The following is a 14,906-nucleotide window of genomic DNA, read 5'->3' as shown; positions in this document are numbered from 1 at the left end:
CCTTGTCAACTAGCTGAAAAAAAGGTAAAATTTAAATTAAATCTAAACAGAAATATTTATCGAAAATGACAAAAGCACATAAAAAAGACCAAAATGAAAATGAACACTGAAAATAAAAAGCTAAATCAAAATATGAACAAATACTATACATAATAAACTTTAAAAAATACAAAAAATAATATTAGATATAAAATAAAACAAATGTATGACCTCTGACTTTTTACATAGAAATGTGTATGACATAACCCTTTGTGACAACTAACCCCTGTTGTTTTATATCCATACTGGTATGGTAAGTTATGCAAGATTCAGCTACATTTTTTAAGTCTGTTTAATATAATGTAAATTTAAATGATACAGCCAATATGATTATACTTAAACATATAAGGCAACAGCTGAACTTTTTATGCCGTGCAATCACAGATAAATTCAGAGTAATGTGTCTGTTCCAGACAGTCACATTCACAGGAATACTCGCACGTCTTAAACATCATCAACACGCTCATCTCACATGCTAATCCAAACATATTTAGACAGATTATCACCTACTCAGATTATCAAAGGAGGGTGAAGGGTCACTTTCTCCAGTCAATCCACACATTCTCTCACACGAGGAGGAATTGATTTAAAAGACCGACTCAAGTGGTTCTGGATTGGATCATTTTTCTGAAGGTAAAATGAAAAAATTATGTAGTTTAGATTTTAAATTCTCCCTCGTATAAAGCTCTTTTGCGGTAGCAAACATGCCCAATTAACTCCAAATATCATCAACAAAGCATTTTCAACAGTAGCATATCAGGCACATGATGACAGTCAAAGCGGCAATCTTTATCTAAAGCTTTGCTATATTAGAACAGAAACTGAGAGGAAGAGAAGCAGTCAGACCGTAGTTACTGAAACATATGCAGAAAATAATTGCAGTGATATTAAGGACATGAATGACAGCCATAGAGAAGTGATGAGCCTTTGAATGCAGTCAATCAGATGTAAAGTTTGTCTAGATGTAATTAGCAGCTACTCTAAACACAGCAGCTGATAGTGGATTGTCAGTGTCTGCCAGGCCTAGAAAGATAAATCCCATCACTGCATAGCCGTAATTGCAAAGGAGGGGGCCGGCCTCATTTCAGTGCCATGACACAAAATCTGTAATGGGGATCGATCATGTCAGTCTGAGCGGTCCATGTTTCGTTCTGTGGCTTGTTTTCCGATGTACCCCAGGAAAGTTCTTGCAATCTGTTTCAAGTTTCCATGGGTGTTTTCCTTGCAACTGGCTGCTTTAGTAACAATATACAGTACAGTATGGAAAAGTACTATACAAATAACTGAAATCAATTAGATTCTTGACATTAAAAAGTTTAAAGTTTATCAAAGGTCTAACATCATCAACACTTCTGTTTAATTCAGCTGTCAAACAGTAAGACAAAGCCATTTGAAAGCCTGTATCTGATGCCCTTGGCTAGGACAGATATCTCAATGTGATTGAGTCTTTCAGGGTGCAAAAGATTTCTATCTCTGAAGCAGGTCAATGTTCAATCTAATCTGCATCTGTCAGATGGAGTCATTTTTGGAAGGCCGGCTCTGAAAGGTGGCTTCCATAAAAAAAAAAGGAAAAAAAAATAGTTGAAAAGAATGTCACCGTTTTCAGCATTCCAGCAAACCAATAATCATGTATCACAATTCACATCAAAAAGGTTCGGTATCTTATAACTAGATAGAAAAATGGAGCAGCCTTGCCTTCTTCGCCCCAGCACAACTTTGGCTCTCTTTGACGATTAGTTTGTCCTAGAATTATCCCCACACTCTCTGTTAAATTATTCCAATTAGAGGAATTAGGAGACGAAATTGCTTGTGTCGACGTGCTGATTGACAGCAATTGGTCACTTAGTTTAATAACTCTTGTAGATTAGTGAGGCAGGTTCTTCCTCTCGGTGAGAGTCACTAGTGCACTGAAATAAATTCAGCAAATTACCCAGAGCAGACGGAGCCCACGTACTGTGTTTTAGTATGTTTCATCTCATTTTAAATATGCATAATCAGTTTGCTGTGACTATATGCCATAAAGACTCAAACGTAATTAGAAATTTTCTGAAGTAAGCATTTATTTAACAAAATTTCTTCAGATTTGAGTCAACATACTGATTTATAAAAGCCACCCTTTTCAGTTCACTACAAATATGATTTGTATCAACCTAGAGGGTTTGTTTCCAAAATAAAAAAGAAAACTTAACTTATCTCTTTTAAAAGACATAACCAAATAAATAAATATGTGGACATGAGATAAAGATATAAATTAAATTATATCATATTTTATATTTAGCTTACATTCATTTAAAGCTTCTCCTAAGAAAAAGTCCATGTTGAACAAAACAATTGTTTTATTGAATCAGCAAGACAAACAATGCATTTGTGGCGCTATATATACATAGAAACAACATATTTTGACATTTATTGAAATTTATACATGAACAAATATTCATAAACACAAATATTTAAGTAGTTTGACAGTGCAAGAAGACTTTTGTTGAAGTCTAAGAAAAACTATTAAGGTATTTTGGTATTTTCTTTTCTATTTAAGCTTTAAAAAAAAAAATCCAAAACCAATAAATGGAGCACAACAGATTTATATAGAATCAAAACACAAAGGCCTTCAGAAATAAATGTTGTTGTTTTTTTTTTGTGAATGATTTGCTCTTTTTGAATTAATGCGTGTTTCTTGCGAGGAGCCATTGACAATTTGGGTTCTAATGACTTGTTTGATGGGCAGAGGACAGACAGAGGTTCCCTGCTTTGCTTGGGCATATTAAACTGTTGATTGTAATTTATAGGCTGTCTGTGAGCCTGTCGGCCTCCATTGTAATCTAATTCAGTGCTCGGAGGAACAGTCCGTCCTCTTGGATCTGCCGCTAGTGTGCGTTTGATTACGCCGTGTGTCCTTCTCTTCAAACAGAAACCTTTCTACAAAGGGAAAACAATAGCATCAAACTGTTGCCATTTGAAATGATCATTGTAATTCCAGCCTATGATCTTTCTGACTATTATAATGCCAGGAAGTGACCCAGTAGGCATTTTCTCCATTGGAATCAGCCTTCTGCCTAACTACTGAAATCTAGGGTAAAACAGGTTGCAGTAACTTGGCCAGAAAACTGATGTTATGTTTTATACATGTGAACTTCGATAGATTGGGCATGGTTGCATGAATGTTTAATAAAAAATGATGTAACTACTATGTCAATGTGGACGAACTGGCATACGAAATGAGAATGAATGACATGAGTAAACTTCTCTGAACATCTAAAATCTTCCCTTTCTCCTTCTCATTATCTACTAGCATGTCTCAGAGGAGTAAAACTTCTTCAAAAGAAAGGTATGGGTGGCTCTAAATCAATACTTGCATCGATTGAGATGCAGTGCAGTGTGGTCAGTTCAGCTCTTCTTTTTCACTAACAGCTCCTCGGGTCCTACATCCACATCAGATGCTCATCCTCCACGCTCTGCTCTTCGAAGCTCCTCCAAAGACTCGAAAAACTCAGGTCACAGGGATTCATCTGGCAGTCAAGGACGGCGCGGCAGTAGATCTTTCAGCCAGAACTCAGCTATCGCTGCAGCATATACACAGTACCTCAATGCTCTCTTTGGACAGGTGAACTAGAGTAGATCTCACAATGTATTCTTGCTGTTTTTGTTTTTGTTTTCTTTCTTTTTTTGAGTGATCTCCATTTAAATTACTACAATAATGTTGAACAGGTGATAACTAATAAAACATAAAATAACATGCTATTTTTCAGTGTACCTTGATGCAACATTTAAATTATTGCAATAATTTAATATTACAGTATTGTTTTATTATAAATTATATATATATATATATATATATATATATATATATATATATATATATATTCATTTTTGTTGAAGTTTTAGTAATTTTTTTTTGTTTTCCCATTTTTATAACTTTGTATTTTTTTGAATATTTCTATTTAGTTTTTTATTTTTATTTTTTACTTTTAATTTGAGTTATTTAAAAAATCTTTAAATAACATCTCTTATTTTCATTTAAATAACATCTCTTATTTTCGTTTACATTAAAGTTTTTCATCTAATATTTATAATAGCATATTTCATATTAAATTATAATATATTACAAAATCACATCTAGTATTTTATTTTAGTTCAATTGTAAAAAATAAATAAATAAATAAAATCATAGTTTTAGTTTGCAAGAACAAGACTGATTCTGCATTATTGTATTTACAATCTTATATATCACTGGACAGTATCACCACATTACTGAAAAATAAATTAATTAATTAATATCCACTCTAAGCAGGTCTTAGCTGGCTTTAGATGGTCTCCCATCTAAACTAAGATGTACAGCTGGTTTAGTGGGGCGATCAGTCAGACTGACCGAGCTGAAAAGTGCCCAAAATCACTCTAAAACCAGCCAGAGAGATTAACTAAAACCAGCAAACTAGCTTAGACTAGTCTGAGATGTTTTTAGACAGGTGACCCATTTATAGGTGCCTAATGTTAGCCTGTTTGTTTGATTGAGAAAATACTGCTGTCTGTCAACACACTACCTTCCTCCTCAATCAGGTCAGTAACAAGTGCCAAGTCAAAAAATTATTTTGGTACACTGAAGCTCAGCCCTAAGCTAGCATCTTGCTTCTGCTTTTAAAAACGATGCTATGAATCTGTCACAAGTCTCTGAATCATAGTCATTTAAACTCAGACGCCCTTGATTATATTTTCAAGAGTACGTCTGGAGAGCAGAGAGAGCCAGCAAGCAAGCGAAACCCAGAAGATGGAGACGCTGTAGAATAGTAAGACAGAGATAATGGATAGAGTCTAAGAGACAAACAAGACAAACCAAAGAATGCACAGCTTAAAGATCCATGGCTTCTGCTCAACAGAACTGGAAGAATGAATGAAATAAAAACAGATAGACAAGGGACCCTATTAGCATATATCCAAGGGTAAATAGCCTGAAGCAACTCACTGTTGCATAACTGCAACCTCTGCCAGAGAAGTCTATGAGTAATGCATTATTTTTAATAATAAATATGTGTTTTGGGGAATTTGGAGGTCAAAAGTCCAAAGCATGCAGTGAATGAAACGTTTGAAGGACAGCGATGCCCTTGGGCACCAGCTTTACAAATCAATTAGTAAAAGTTTATTATACATTCCCATTCCACATTGGATTAACACTGAAGTTACGAGGTTATCAAGTTGGCCAAGTGCAGGAACAGTGTCGTTGGGTGAAATTAAAGTTGACGAGTGTCATTTGTTTTGATGCTAAAATACTTCATATGTAAGCAATTTAAAGATTATTTATGGTGCTATAAAATAATTACGATGATTTGATTAAAAATTCAGACCAATCTGACACAGAAACACTGGTTCAACCAATTGTATGTGTTGGGGTAGGAAAGATAATAAAATAACACATCTTAAATACTAAACTGATAAATATGAAACAAAATTGAAATACAGTTAAGAAGGCCAAGACTGACATATGCTTTTTCTTTTTGACTACGAGAACAAAAACATTGGATTTTTAAGACAGGAGAGTATTCAGAAAAGCTGCTTGAAGTTGACATTTCAGACAGCTTGAAATTTTATTTCATGAAACTATTGGCTCCATTTTTTTTTTCGATAAATTATTTTCATGTCAAAGACTATGCGAAATCTGTTAGATTATACAGTGAAGCTACATGCAAAGTTTGCTTAAAAAAAATTACATGACAAAAATATGATAAATAGTGTACTAATAATAACATTATTAGGTGCATGCATTTGCATGTTTATGCCCGAGTGCATCTATTCCAGAAAGTGCTATGTTTGTTTGTAATTAAGTCAAAATTTTTGTCAACCTTATTTGTATTGCATATATGTTTATTTGTATAATTGTACATTAAAGCATGCATATGTGCATGAATCTAAATAGAACTTTATGCAAGGATATATTTTTTCGAAATAGAGCATTAATAACAGTTTTTAAACCATTTATTTCCTAAATGTTATTTCTCTTTTTCCTCTAACACACATTGCCCCTAAGCCATATACACATTTAATGTTTGCAAAACGAGTTAATTATTTTCCCCCTGAATCTCTCTGCCGTTCTTTGGCTGTATGAGTGTTAACATGAGGCATGGCAGGGCATGTTATGGTGTAATCCAATTATACAATCCCACCCCGCTCTATGTGTCATTGTCCCACTGAGCAGCTTTGATAAGCATGCTAACATCACTTATTAGTGATTAAAAATGCCCAATGTCTCTAAGGACTTTCAGCTCTCATGCTGTAATAATTTCCATATTTAGCAGTTTTTTTTTGTCACAATTTTTTTTTCCTCTTTGTCATTTTGCTTTTTCATCTCTCTGTCCTTCTACCTCTCTCTGACTCTCTCTCTCCCATTTACTTTCATCAGGACAGAGATTTACTGCCAGAGGAACTAGATGGTATGTACAGAACATGCATATTTAATATCCGAGACTAGCCTAGACAGACACAATACAATTGCAGACACAATCAGCATAAGATAAATAACTGACAAAACATCTGACACAAATAAATTTGATTAAAAATGGATTGGTATTGTCATGAATGGTTAGTGGCATACAGCGGTTGAAGATGTAAGCTGCATTAGTAATAACAGAGTAGTGAGTCAGCCAATACACGGTCCTATATTGGTCCTAAACCAGCACAGTCCTATAGATTATATACCGTAACTGGTACAGTATGTGGCATAATGTTAATGTTCTAAAGTAAGTTTAAAACCATAATCTGTGTTATTGTGAAACTTCATTAACATTAAAATAAACATATAAATTAAACAGAAGTAGCACATTATAATTAACAACAGAACACACACACACACACAAAATGTAAATACACTTTAAATACTAAAACTAGTAAATCAAATTTTATCGATCAAAGAAGGCTAATGTGGGACAAAATCCATATATGTAAGTGTGTGTGTTGTCATTTCATAACACCTAAGCCAAAGACTGTATACTGCAAATTGAAAAAGTTGAAAGTGGGATTACATTTCTTCTCCTTTCTTCTCCTTTCAGAGCTGCATGTAGCATTTAAAGAGTTTGACTATGACCAGGATGGCTATTTGCACTACAAAGATGTTGCAGACTGTATGAGAACCATGGGATACATGCCAACAGAGATGGAACTGATTGAGATCATTCAGCAGATAAAAATGAAATGTGTGTGTTTCAGTTTATACTCTAACCTTTTGACCTACTCTACCGCTTAAAGGGGGGGTGAAATGCTATTTCATGCAAACTGAGTTTTTTACTCTGTTAAAGAGTTTGATTCCCATGCTAAACATGGACAAAGTTTCAAAAATTAAGTTGTACGTTTGAAGGAGTATTTTTGTTCCCAAAATACTCCTTCCGGTTTGTCACAAGTTTCGGAAAGTTTTTTTCGAGTATGCCTCTGTGTGACGTTAGATGGAGCGGAATTTCCTTATATGGGTCCTAAGGGCACTTCTGCCGGAAGAGCGCACGCTCCCGTATAGCGAGGCTGAGTAGCACAGACATTTCACTGATCAGAGCAATTCACTGATCAGAGCGAGAGCGTCGCGAAAAGTCACAAAAGAAGTGTGTTTTTGGTTGCCAGGGCAAGACAACCCTGCACAGATTACCGGAAAAAAAAAACAGCATTAAGGGACCAGTGGATGGAGTTTATTTTTACAGAGCATCAACGGAGTTGTGCAAGTGTTTTTGTTTGTTCCCTGCATTTCGATGATGCTTGTTCACAAAGCCCAGTTTGACGACGGATTTGTGTATCGTTTATTTCTTAAGGATGTTGCAATCCCAAGGAAAAAGGGTCACGATCGTGTGTTGGAATCGCAGGCGGTGAGTAAAACTGCTTCAAATATCTCTGCCTCCTTGTTAGTGCGTCCCCTCCCATCGGAGACCCGGGTTCGAGCCCCGCTCGGAGCGAGTCGTTGCTGCTGCTGCTCTCGTTCAGTTTCAGCCTCTGGATCTGATTCTGGATCATAAATAAACGGCTGAATCTGTCTGTAAGCCATGGTTTGTTTTGGATGATGGGTTGTCCCTCACGGTAATGTCACAGCTTCCACATCCTCTCAACGCAAAAGCCTATTCGCGCTCGTGATTCTTTAGCTCCGCCCACACGTCACGCCTCCAGGCGGTCGTGTTTTTCCTGGAAAAATCGGTACAGACTATCTTTCTCTTATGAATATAATAAAACTAAAGACTTTTTGGATTTATGAAGGATGCAGTACTACTCTATATGTACTCAAGATGAACAGGATATTGAGTGAAAATGAGCATTTCACCCCCCCTATAAAGTTTTGAGCTCAGTGAGATCTTTTAAAAAGTGGCAATGCTTTAATTCAGCAAGGATGCATTAAACTGATCAAATGTGACAGTAAAGAAATCTAAATTGCTATATTCATATAAATGCTGTTCTATTGAACATTCTATTCATCAAAGAATCCTGGGGAAAAAAACAGTAACAAATTAGCATGTTATAAAGATTTCTGAAGAATATTGTGACACTAAACACTGGAGTATTGCCTACTTAAAATTTAAAATCTATTAAAGTCTGTTAAAATATTACCGTTTTTACTGTATTTTTTATCAATAAATGCAGATTTGATGAACATAAGGGACAAACATAAAAAATCGAACCAATCCCAAACTTTTAAACGGTAGTGTATGTCAGTTTTAAAGTAAAGATAAATGTGTATGTGGTGTGTTTGTGTTTATAGGGGGAGGTCATGTGGACTTTGATGATTTCTGTGAATTAATGGGGCCCAGGATGCTGGCTGAAACCGCTCATATGGTGGGTCTAAGAGAGCTGCACTGCGCTTTCAAACAGGTGTGTATGCTCTCAAACGGAGCACACTTTAAAGTGAACATTAAATAGAAAACAAAACCCCTCATCAAAACGTCGTTACATTGCATCTTTTTCCAACCCATAAATGTTATTAGCTCTTCATAAAATTCTGCATTCCTCTGTGCCTCTCTTAGTTTGACTGTGACGGTGATGGACGGATCACCTTTGAGGAGCTGAAGGAGTCCACAAAGACGCTACTCGGGGAGAAACTGAAGAAGGGAGAACTGGAAGAAATTCTGACAGACATCGATCTCAACGGAGATGGGAACGTGGACTTTGATGGTAAGGAAGGCAGCATGCTTTTAGTTAGATCATAGCTAAAGTTCACACGACTCAATGAGCAGTAAACAAACAAAAACGCAAAACAATAACCATTTAACTTGTGTACAACAAGTCACGCAAGACAATAACAAAGCTCTAGAGTGCCATCTAGTGGCAAGCTGATAAAACAGCAGCAGCCCTCTTTTCACTTGAAGTAATGGCTCTCGGGACCTGCTTTTCATAGAATATATGGGTAATTTGTGTAGCCTGGAGGGTTAAAAAGAGGTTTAAAACTGAGGGTGTCCCCATTTGAACACACTGAGACCAGCAATCTTGTACTAAAAGTGGACTGAGTACATTTTTTTATATTCATATGTCCCTCATAATGACATTCATTATTGGGCCTCACTTTTACAACCAGGTTAAGTTTGCTCTAGGGGTAACTGCTATACTGGCGTAACCCTGAGCTGTCCATATATCCCAATATGGAATAATATTCATTGTATTTGCAATTGTTTTTATTTTTATTTTTGGATGCATACATTGTGACATAAACCAAATGCAATTTCAAATTGTGCATTTGTGTTTCCATTTTCTTTTTTGTGTATGTAACATGTCTGCCAAATTTTTAATGGAAAGTAAAGTCCATTTGCTATTGGATTTCCTATGTCTTGTTAAGATTCTGTCCTTTTTTGGTATAGCAATAGAAAATAACATAATTTCTATTACTTTCTCCACGTCCTGCTTTTGCACTTGGATTTCCAATGCCTAGCACACTCAGTCAGCTGTCAATCATTCTGGAGGCTGATGTTTATTGATATAATCAGAAAGTATGCAATGACCAACTACTGGTGGAAAACAAAGCATTGTTAATCATTTCTATTAGGAAAATGGGGAATTTGCAAATTTTTGCCAAAAACTAAAAAATTACATAAAGCTGTGATTGCAGTCAGTACAAGGTGCAGAGTGGTAAAGAGTCATATAATAGATTCAAGAATGTATGGCATGAATATCATCATCACACAATGAATTATATTGATGAATTAAAATCAGAGAATCACTAGAAACTTGTGATGAAAAATGATGCGAATGGCGTGTTGTCCATGTGACTGTGCTCACTATCCAAGTGATAAAAAAAAAAAAGAAATTGGTAGTGACATTTAATCACAGCTCATGTTCAGTTCGTAGGAGGGTGCTCTGAATTCTGCTTCATTTCAGAATTTTATTTAGTAATATATTTTTTACATTTATTCATAAACTATATTTGTATCTTTTGGTAATTTAGAACATGCAACCACAATTATGGGAAAGACTACTGACTTGACAGTTGTCCACAAGACAATCATCAACACCCTCCACAATGAGTGTAAGCCACAGAAGGTCATTGCTGAAAGGGCTGGCTGTTCACAGAGTGCTGTATCAAAATATATTCATAGAAAGTTGACTGGAAGGAAAAAGTGAGGTAGGAAAAGTGCACAAGCAACAGGGATGACCACAGCCTTGGGAAGATTGCCAGGAAAAGCCCATTCAAGAACTTGGAAGAGCTTCACAAGGAGTGGACTGAAACCTTGACTTCTTCAACTTGTACAAACTTTTCATCTTTGGTAGTGAATCTCACCAACTCTCTCACGACAAGTGAATCACAATTTCAAAGCATGTCATTGGCTGTTCATTACTGATGTCACACTATCATGTGAACATGCTCCATTAACTCAGTATCAAACCTGAGTTGACAGAGAAAGTTGATGATCAGCTTTATGGTACCAACAAAACTGGATTGGACTGGTTTGGTTTTGTCAACTCAAAACTAATCCTGTAACCCTGAGTTTGTTCAGCCACCATCATAAGCCCCGGATCTCTCTTTCCATGCAATATTTAAATAAGTCTTTTGGCATTTCGAGGACATGCTAATCATATAACATTCTGATCAGAAGTGTGTTTACACTTGTCTTTTCAGTGTGTATGTGGACAACATCCGGATACAGGTCACATGTTAAAGGGTTACTCCAACCCAAAAATAAAATTTTGTCATTAATCACTTAAACCCATGTTGTTCCGAACCCGTAACAGCTTAGTTCGTCTTATGAACACAATTTAAGATATTTTGGACGAGAACCGGGAGGCTTGTGACTGTCCCATTGACTGCCAATAAAATACACAGTCAAGTAAAAAGGCTCAGCAGAGGTTGTACTTCCTTCGTCAACTGAAAAAGATAAACCTGCCACAGGCGCATATGACACAGTTTTACTCAGCTGTAATTGAGTCAGTTCTGTGCTCTTTTATAACTGTCTGGTTTGGGTCAGCCAGCAAATCAGATATAAGAAGACAGCAACAGACTCTGATAGATCTCTGTGCACTACAACATCTAGGCATAAAACATATTTTTCCCCATGCCATCTCTTTCTTAAACAGCTAACATTTATTATTATTACCTGTATTCTATAATTCATGCATGTAATTCATTCTCCATCTCTAATCATTGCCTCTCTCTTAAGTAATTCGTAAATACATATGCATATTTTCTATAAATATATACACAATAACGCATAAATAATGCACACATTTGTACATAAATCTTCGGTCCCAGATTCATACACATTATTATTATTGTTGTTAAGTCTTATTTAAATGTTTCTGTTCTCATGTCAGATATGTATGTATATATGTATCCATGCATGTATGTAACAAAATCTTCCCACAACAAATTCCTTGTGTTTTTGCACACACTTGGCGAATAAAGCCGATTCTGATTCTGAAATATGCAATGCATTTTACTGAGCATGAGGACTGTTTCCTGTGAGAATAGCCTACAAAGTGATGTTTTATAAAAAAAAAATGGTAGGAGCAAGCGCAGATAATCAATGATTCACTAATCAATTCACTATCAATAACTGCACCACCTATCCAACCACCACGAGAGAGAACCATTACAAATAATCATAGCAGCCTTACATCATTCGGGCTGATGCAGAGCTTGGAGCCTTCTCCTTGAGCAGCAAGACAAATACTTTGGCAGACATTGGCAAAAGTTCAGGACACAGAGTTGGAATAGTAAATAGGTGATTATCTCTTACTATTACAAAAGGGTCATAACATATAAGACATTGGAAATTTTGGAATTGGAATTTCCATTCAAAATTTTGCAGACATGTTACATACATGGAAAAGAAAATGGAAACACAAATGTGCGATTTGCAATTGTTTTTGGATTATGTCAAAACATATAGGTCCACAAATAGAAAACACAATTGCAAATACTATTTGCAATTCCTTTTGAATATTGTCTGTAATCCCAAAACAACAAAAATCCAAAACAATAGTGTTAGTGTTACTGTGTATGTGTGTGTGTGTGTGTGTGTGTGTGCGGGTGTGTGTTTATACGTAATATCACAAATAATCCTACAGGGGACATTCACCCCCCAGCAGTGAAGTAACAGACACAACTAGCAAAATTATGTTTTCTTGATTTTTAATTATAATGTATTTATAAATTGAAGAAATCTGTTTATCACAACACAACAACAAACTGTAAGCGTCTGCTCACTTCACTCAGTCAGGTAACAATCTTTAATCACTATTATATATTTTCCACATATTAAGTTCAGGGGAGCCATTTAGAGCTGGAGAAAACAAGCTAAATGTGCAAGAATTGAATACATATGTGAACTTCTGAAACAAACTTTTCACAACAACTTTCAAGCGAATACCGTGGTATCTGTTGATTGGTACGGAAGCCCTCAAGTGACATGATCTCAGGGAAAAGCCTCACACCTTCACATTCACGAGAACAGGGCTGCATTCAGCCCCAACAAAAATGATGCAAAACATTTTTTAAATGGAAACAGTTTTGCATTGAACACCCTGTTCTGATCACTCAAGACTTGCAACTATGGCAGATGAGAAGGCCATTCTTTGTGTTCTTTTTGAAGAATTTTCAGAGCCTGATGAAATCGGTATAATACGTGTTTAATACTGCAAAATATGCTCAATGTTAGTCACTGCCCTTTCCATCCAGAATAAAAGAGAACATCCCCATCGAGCGAAGGGATTTGTGGAAACTGAGGTTCCTAATTAATGTGATCCAAAATTTGCCTTGCAAACATCTCAGGTGCAGAATAATCCACTTCTTGCCTCCAAGACTGTGTTATAATCTATATGACCTTATTATTTTTATTGTGAGTATTAGGCTTATCATTATTGCTGATCGCTGCTGTGGTGCTATGATATTGTAATATTTAATATTCAAACGGTGCTTGAACTTGCCCCAGATGTAGTCGAAGTGAACTAGTAGACTAAATGACATCAATTAAACTTACACGAACTGATAGTTTTGCTTCTGTTTTCTTTCAGAGTTTGTCATGATGCTGTCTCTCCGATAGCTGGATGTTTGATGGTTTTTCCTGTCCTACCTGAGCGCTCAATCACGGATCATCAAACCTTTCAATTAAGTTAATACGTAATAAGTATATTTGTATAAAACAAGGTCTGAAGCTCTGTGAGAATATTCTGGTTATTTGATGCAGGGTGGTGGATGATTTAAGAGCAGGGGCCCATTTCACAAAGTAGGTTAAGTGAAAACTCTGAGGTGCCTGTGATATTATAAAACTGATAAGAATTACATTTGTATCGAGTCTGAAGTAAGCAGACGGCTTTTTGGCGGGAGCTGTTGCCATGGTGAATCGTAATATCGGCGCTCCATTGGTAATGGCTTTTTATAGTTGTGGTGCACGCGCTTAACTCAGAGTCAGTCAATTTAGTGTTGATTAAACCAGCTCATTTCAGCTGTTCTTTAACCGAATACTCAGATTCTCCCATCCCAGGGTAAGTCAACTCAGAGTTCAAGTTTAAAATCAGAGTTTGGTTGAACCTCCTTAGTGAAACAAGCTCCAGGACAACGATGCTGCTATGAAACATGCTGCTGTTGTACAACCAGTGACGCTGCTGCCACCTAGTGGAGGATATAGGTAACGATAATAATAATAAGTTCTTTCGAATATTAATAATAAAAAATGTTATTTGTTGATTATTATCTAATAATCGTAAGAATAATAAGAAATTAGGCTCCAGCATACTTGTGACCATACATAGGTCAAATTGTTTATGTGATAGTTTGTACTTATTGTCAGTAAGGAGAAAATAAATAATAATAAATAAATAAATTGGACTCCAGCATCCTGCAATCCAACATAAGACAATTGTTTTGGAAATATGAAAAATATTTTAGATGGTTGGATAGATGATGATGATGATGATGTTAATAATACAATAAAAACATACATTGAAAAAGATGTGCAATTTATTTTTGAAAATCGACAACTTAAATATTTGAGCAGAGCTGTAAAAAAAAAAGATTTTTCAAAACAAAATGATTTACATACAACAAAGCCATAATGTGACATATTTTTCACACAGAAAGGATTTTGGCCAAGAGGCGAATTAATTAAATTAAACTACAGAATTATCTTCCATCAACAGGAATGCAAAAACCCAAGCATTATACCATAGGAGCAGAATGCAACAAGGTATTATAAGGCAAAAGTTAGTCTGCACACAACAAGCACCACACAGGTGAGTTAGCATTCATCACTGTCAATATGTAGAATGCTAGCTGGGTCTCCTTTCAGTATGGTGTTGGTTGCAGCCAACGATAGTTTGTTTTTCACTTGTCTACAGTACATCTGTCAAAATATTGCAAGTTTCCCTTTGTTTACACAAATAAAATATATCAATATCTCAGCAACATCTTAAAATGACTTCTAACGATT

The 14,906-nt window shown here is 35.7% G+C and overlaps 1 protein-coding gene across 2 annotated transcripts; it reads left to right on the top strand.

The window, feature by feature from the left end:
* Nucleotides 1-462: 462 nt before the first annotated feature.
* LOC113049250 (calcium-binding protein 2-like) lies at nucleotides 463-14,407 on the top strand. 2 transcript variants are annotated; one of them, XM_026211426.1, is made up of 8 exons: nucleotides 463-672; nucleotides 3,329-3,364; nucleotides 3,448-3,640; nucleotides 6,428-6,458; nucleotides 7,074-7,217; nucleotides 8,753-8,826; nucleotides 9,015-9,162; nucleotides 13,492-14,407. In XM_026211426.1, exons 2-8 carry the CDS (start codon nucleotides 3,330-3,332, stop codon nucleotides 13,518-13,520), a joined length of 654 nt encoding a protein of 217 aa, XP_026067211.1. In that variant the 5' UTR covers nucleotides 463-672; nucleotide 3,329; the 3' UTR covers nucleotides 13,521-14,407. The 2 variants fall into 2 exon arrangements, with proteins under 2 accessions (XP_026067211.1, XP_026067210.1); XM_026211425.1 differs by having other exon boundaries at nucleotides 470-672; nucleotides 8,753-8,862.
* Nucleotides 14,408-14,906: the final 499 nt, after the last annotated feature.

The sequence above is a fragment of the Carassius auratus genome, chromosome 30, assembly GCF_003368295.1.
Source record: "Carassius auratus strain Wakin chromosome 30, ASM336829v1, whole genome shotgun sequence".
NCBI classification, from domain to species: Eukaryota; Metazoa; Chordata; class Actinopteri; order Cypriniformes; family Cyprinidae; genus Carassius; species Carassius auratus.
The sequence above is the reverse complement of the archived record's forward strand: the minus strand, read 5'-3'. Positions and strand labels throughout refer to the sequence as shown.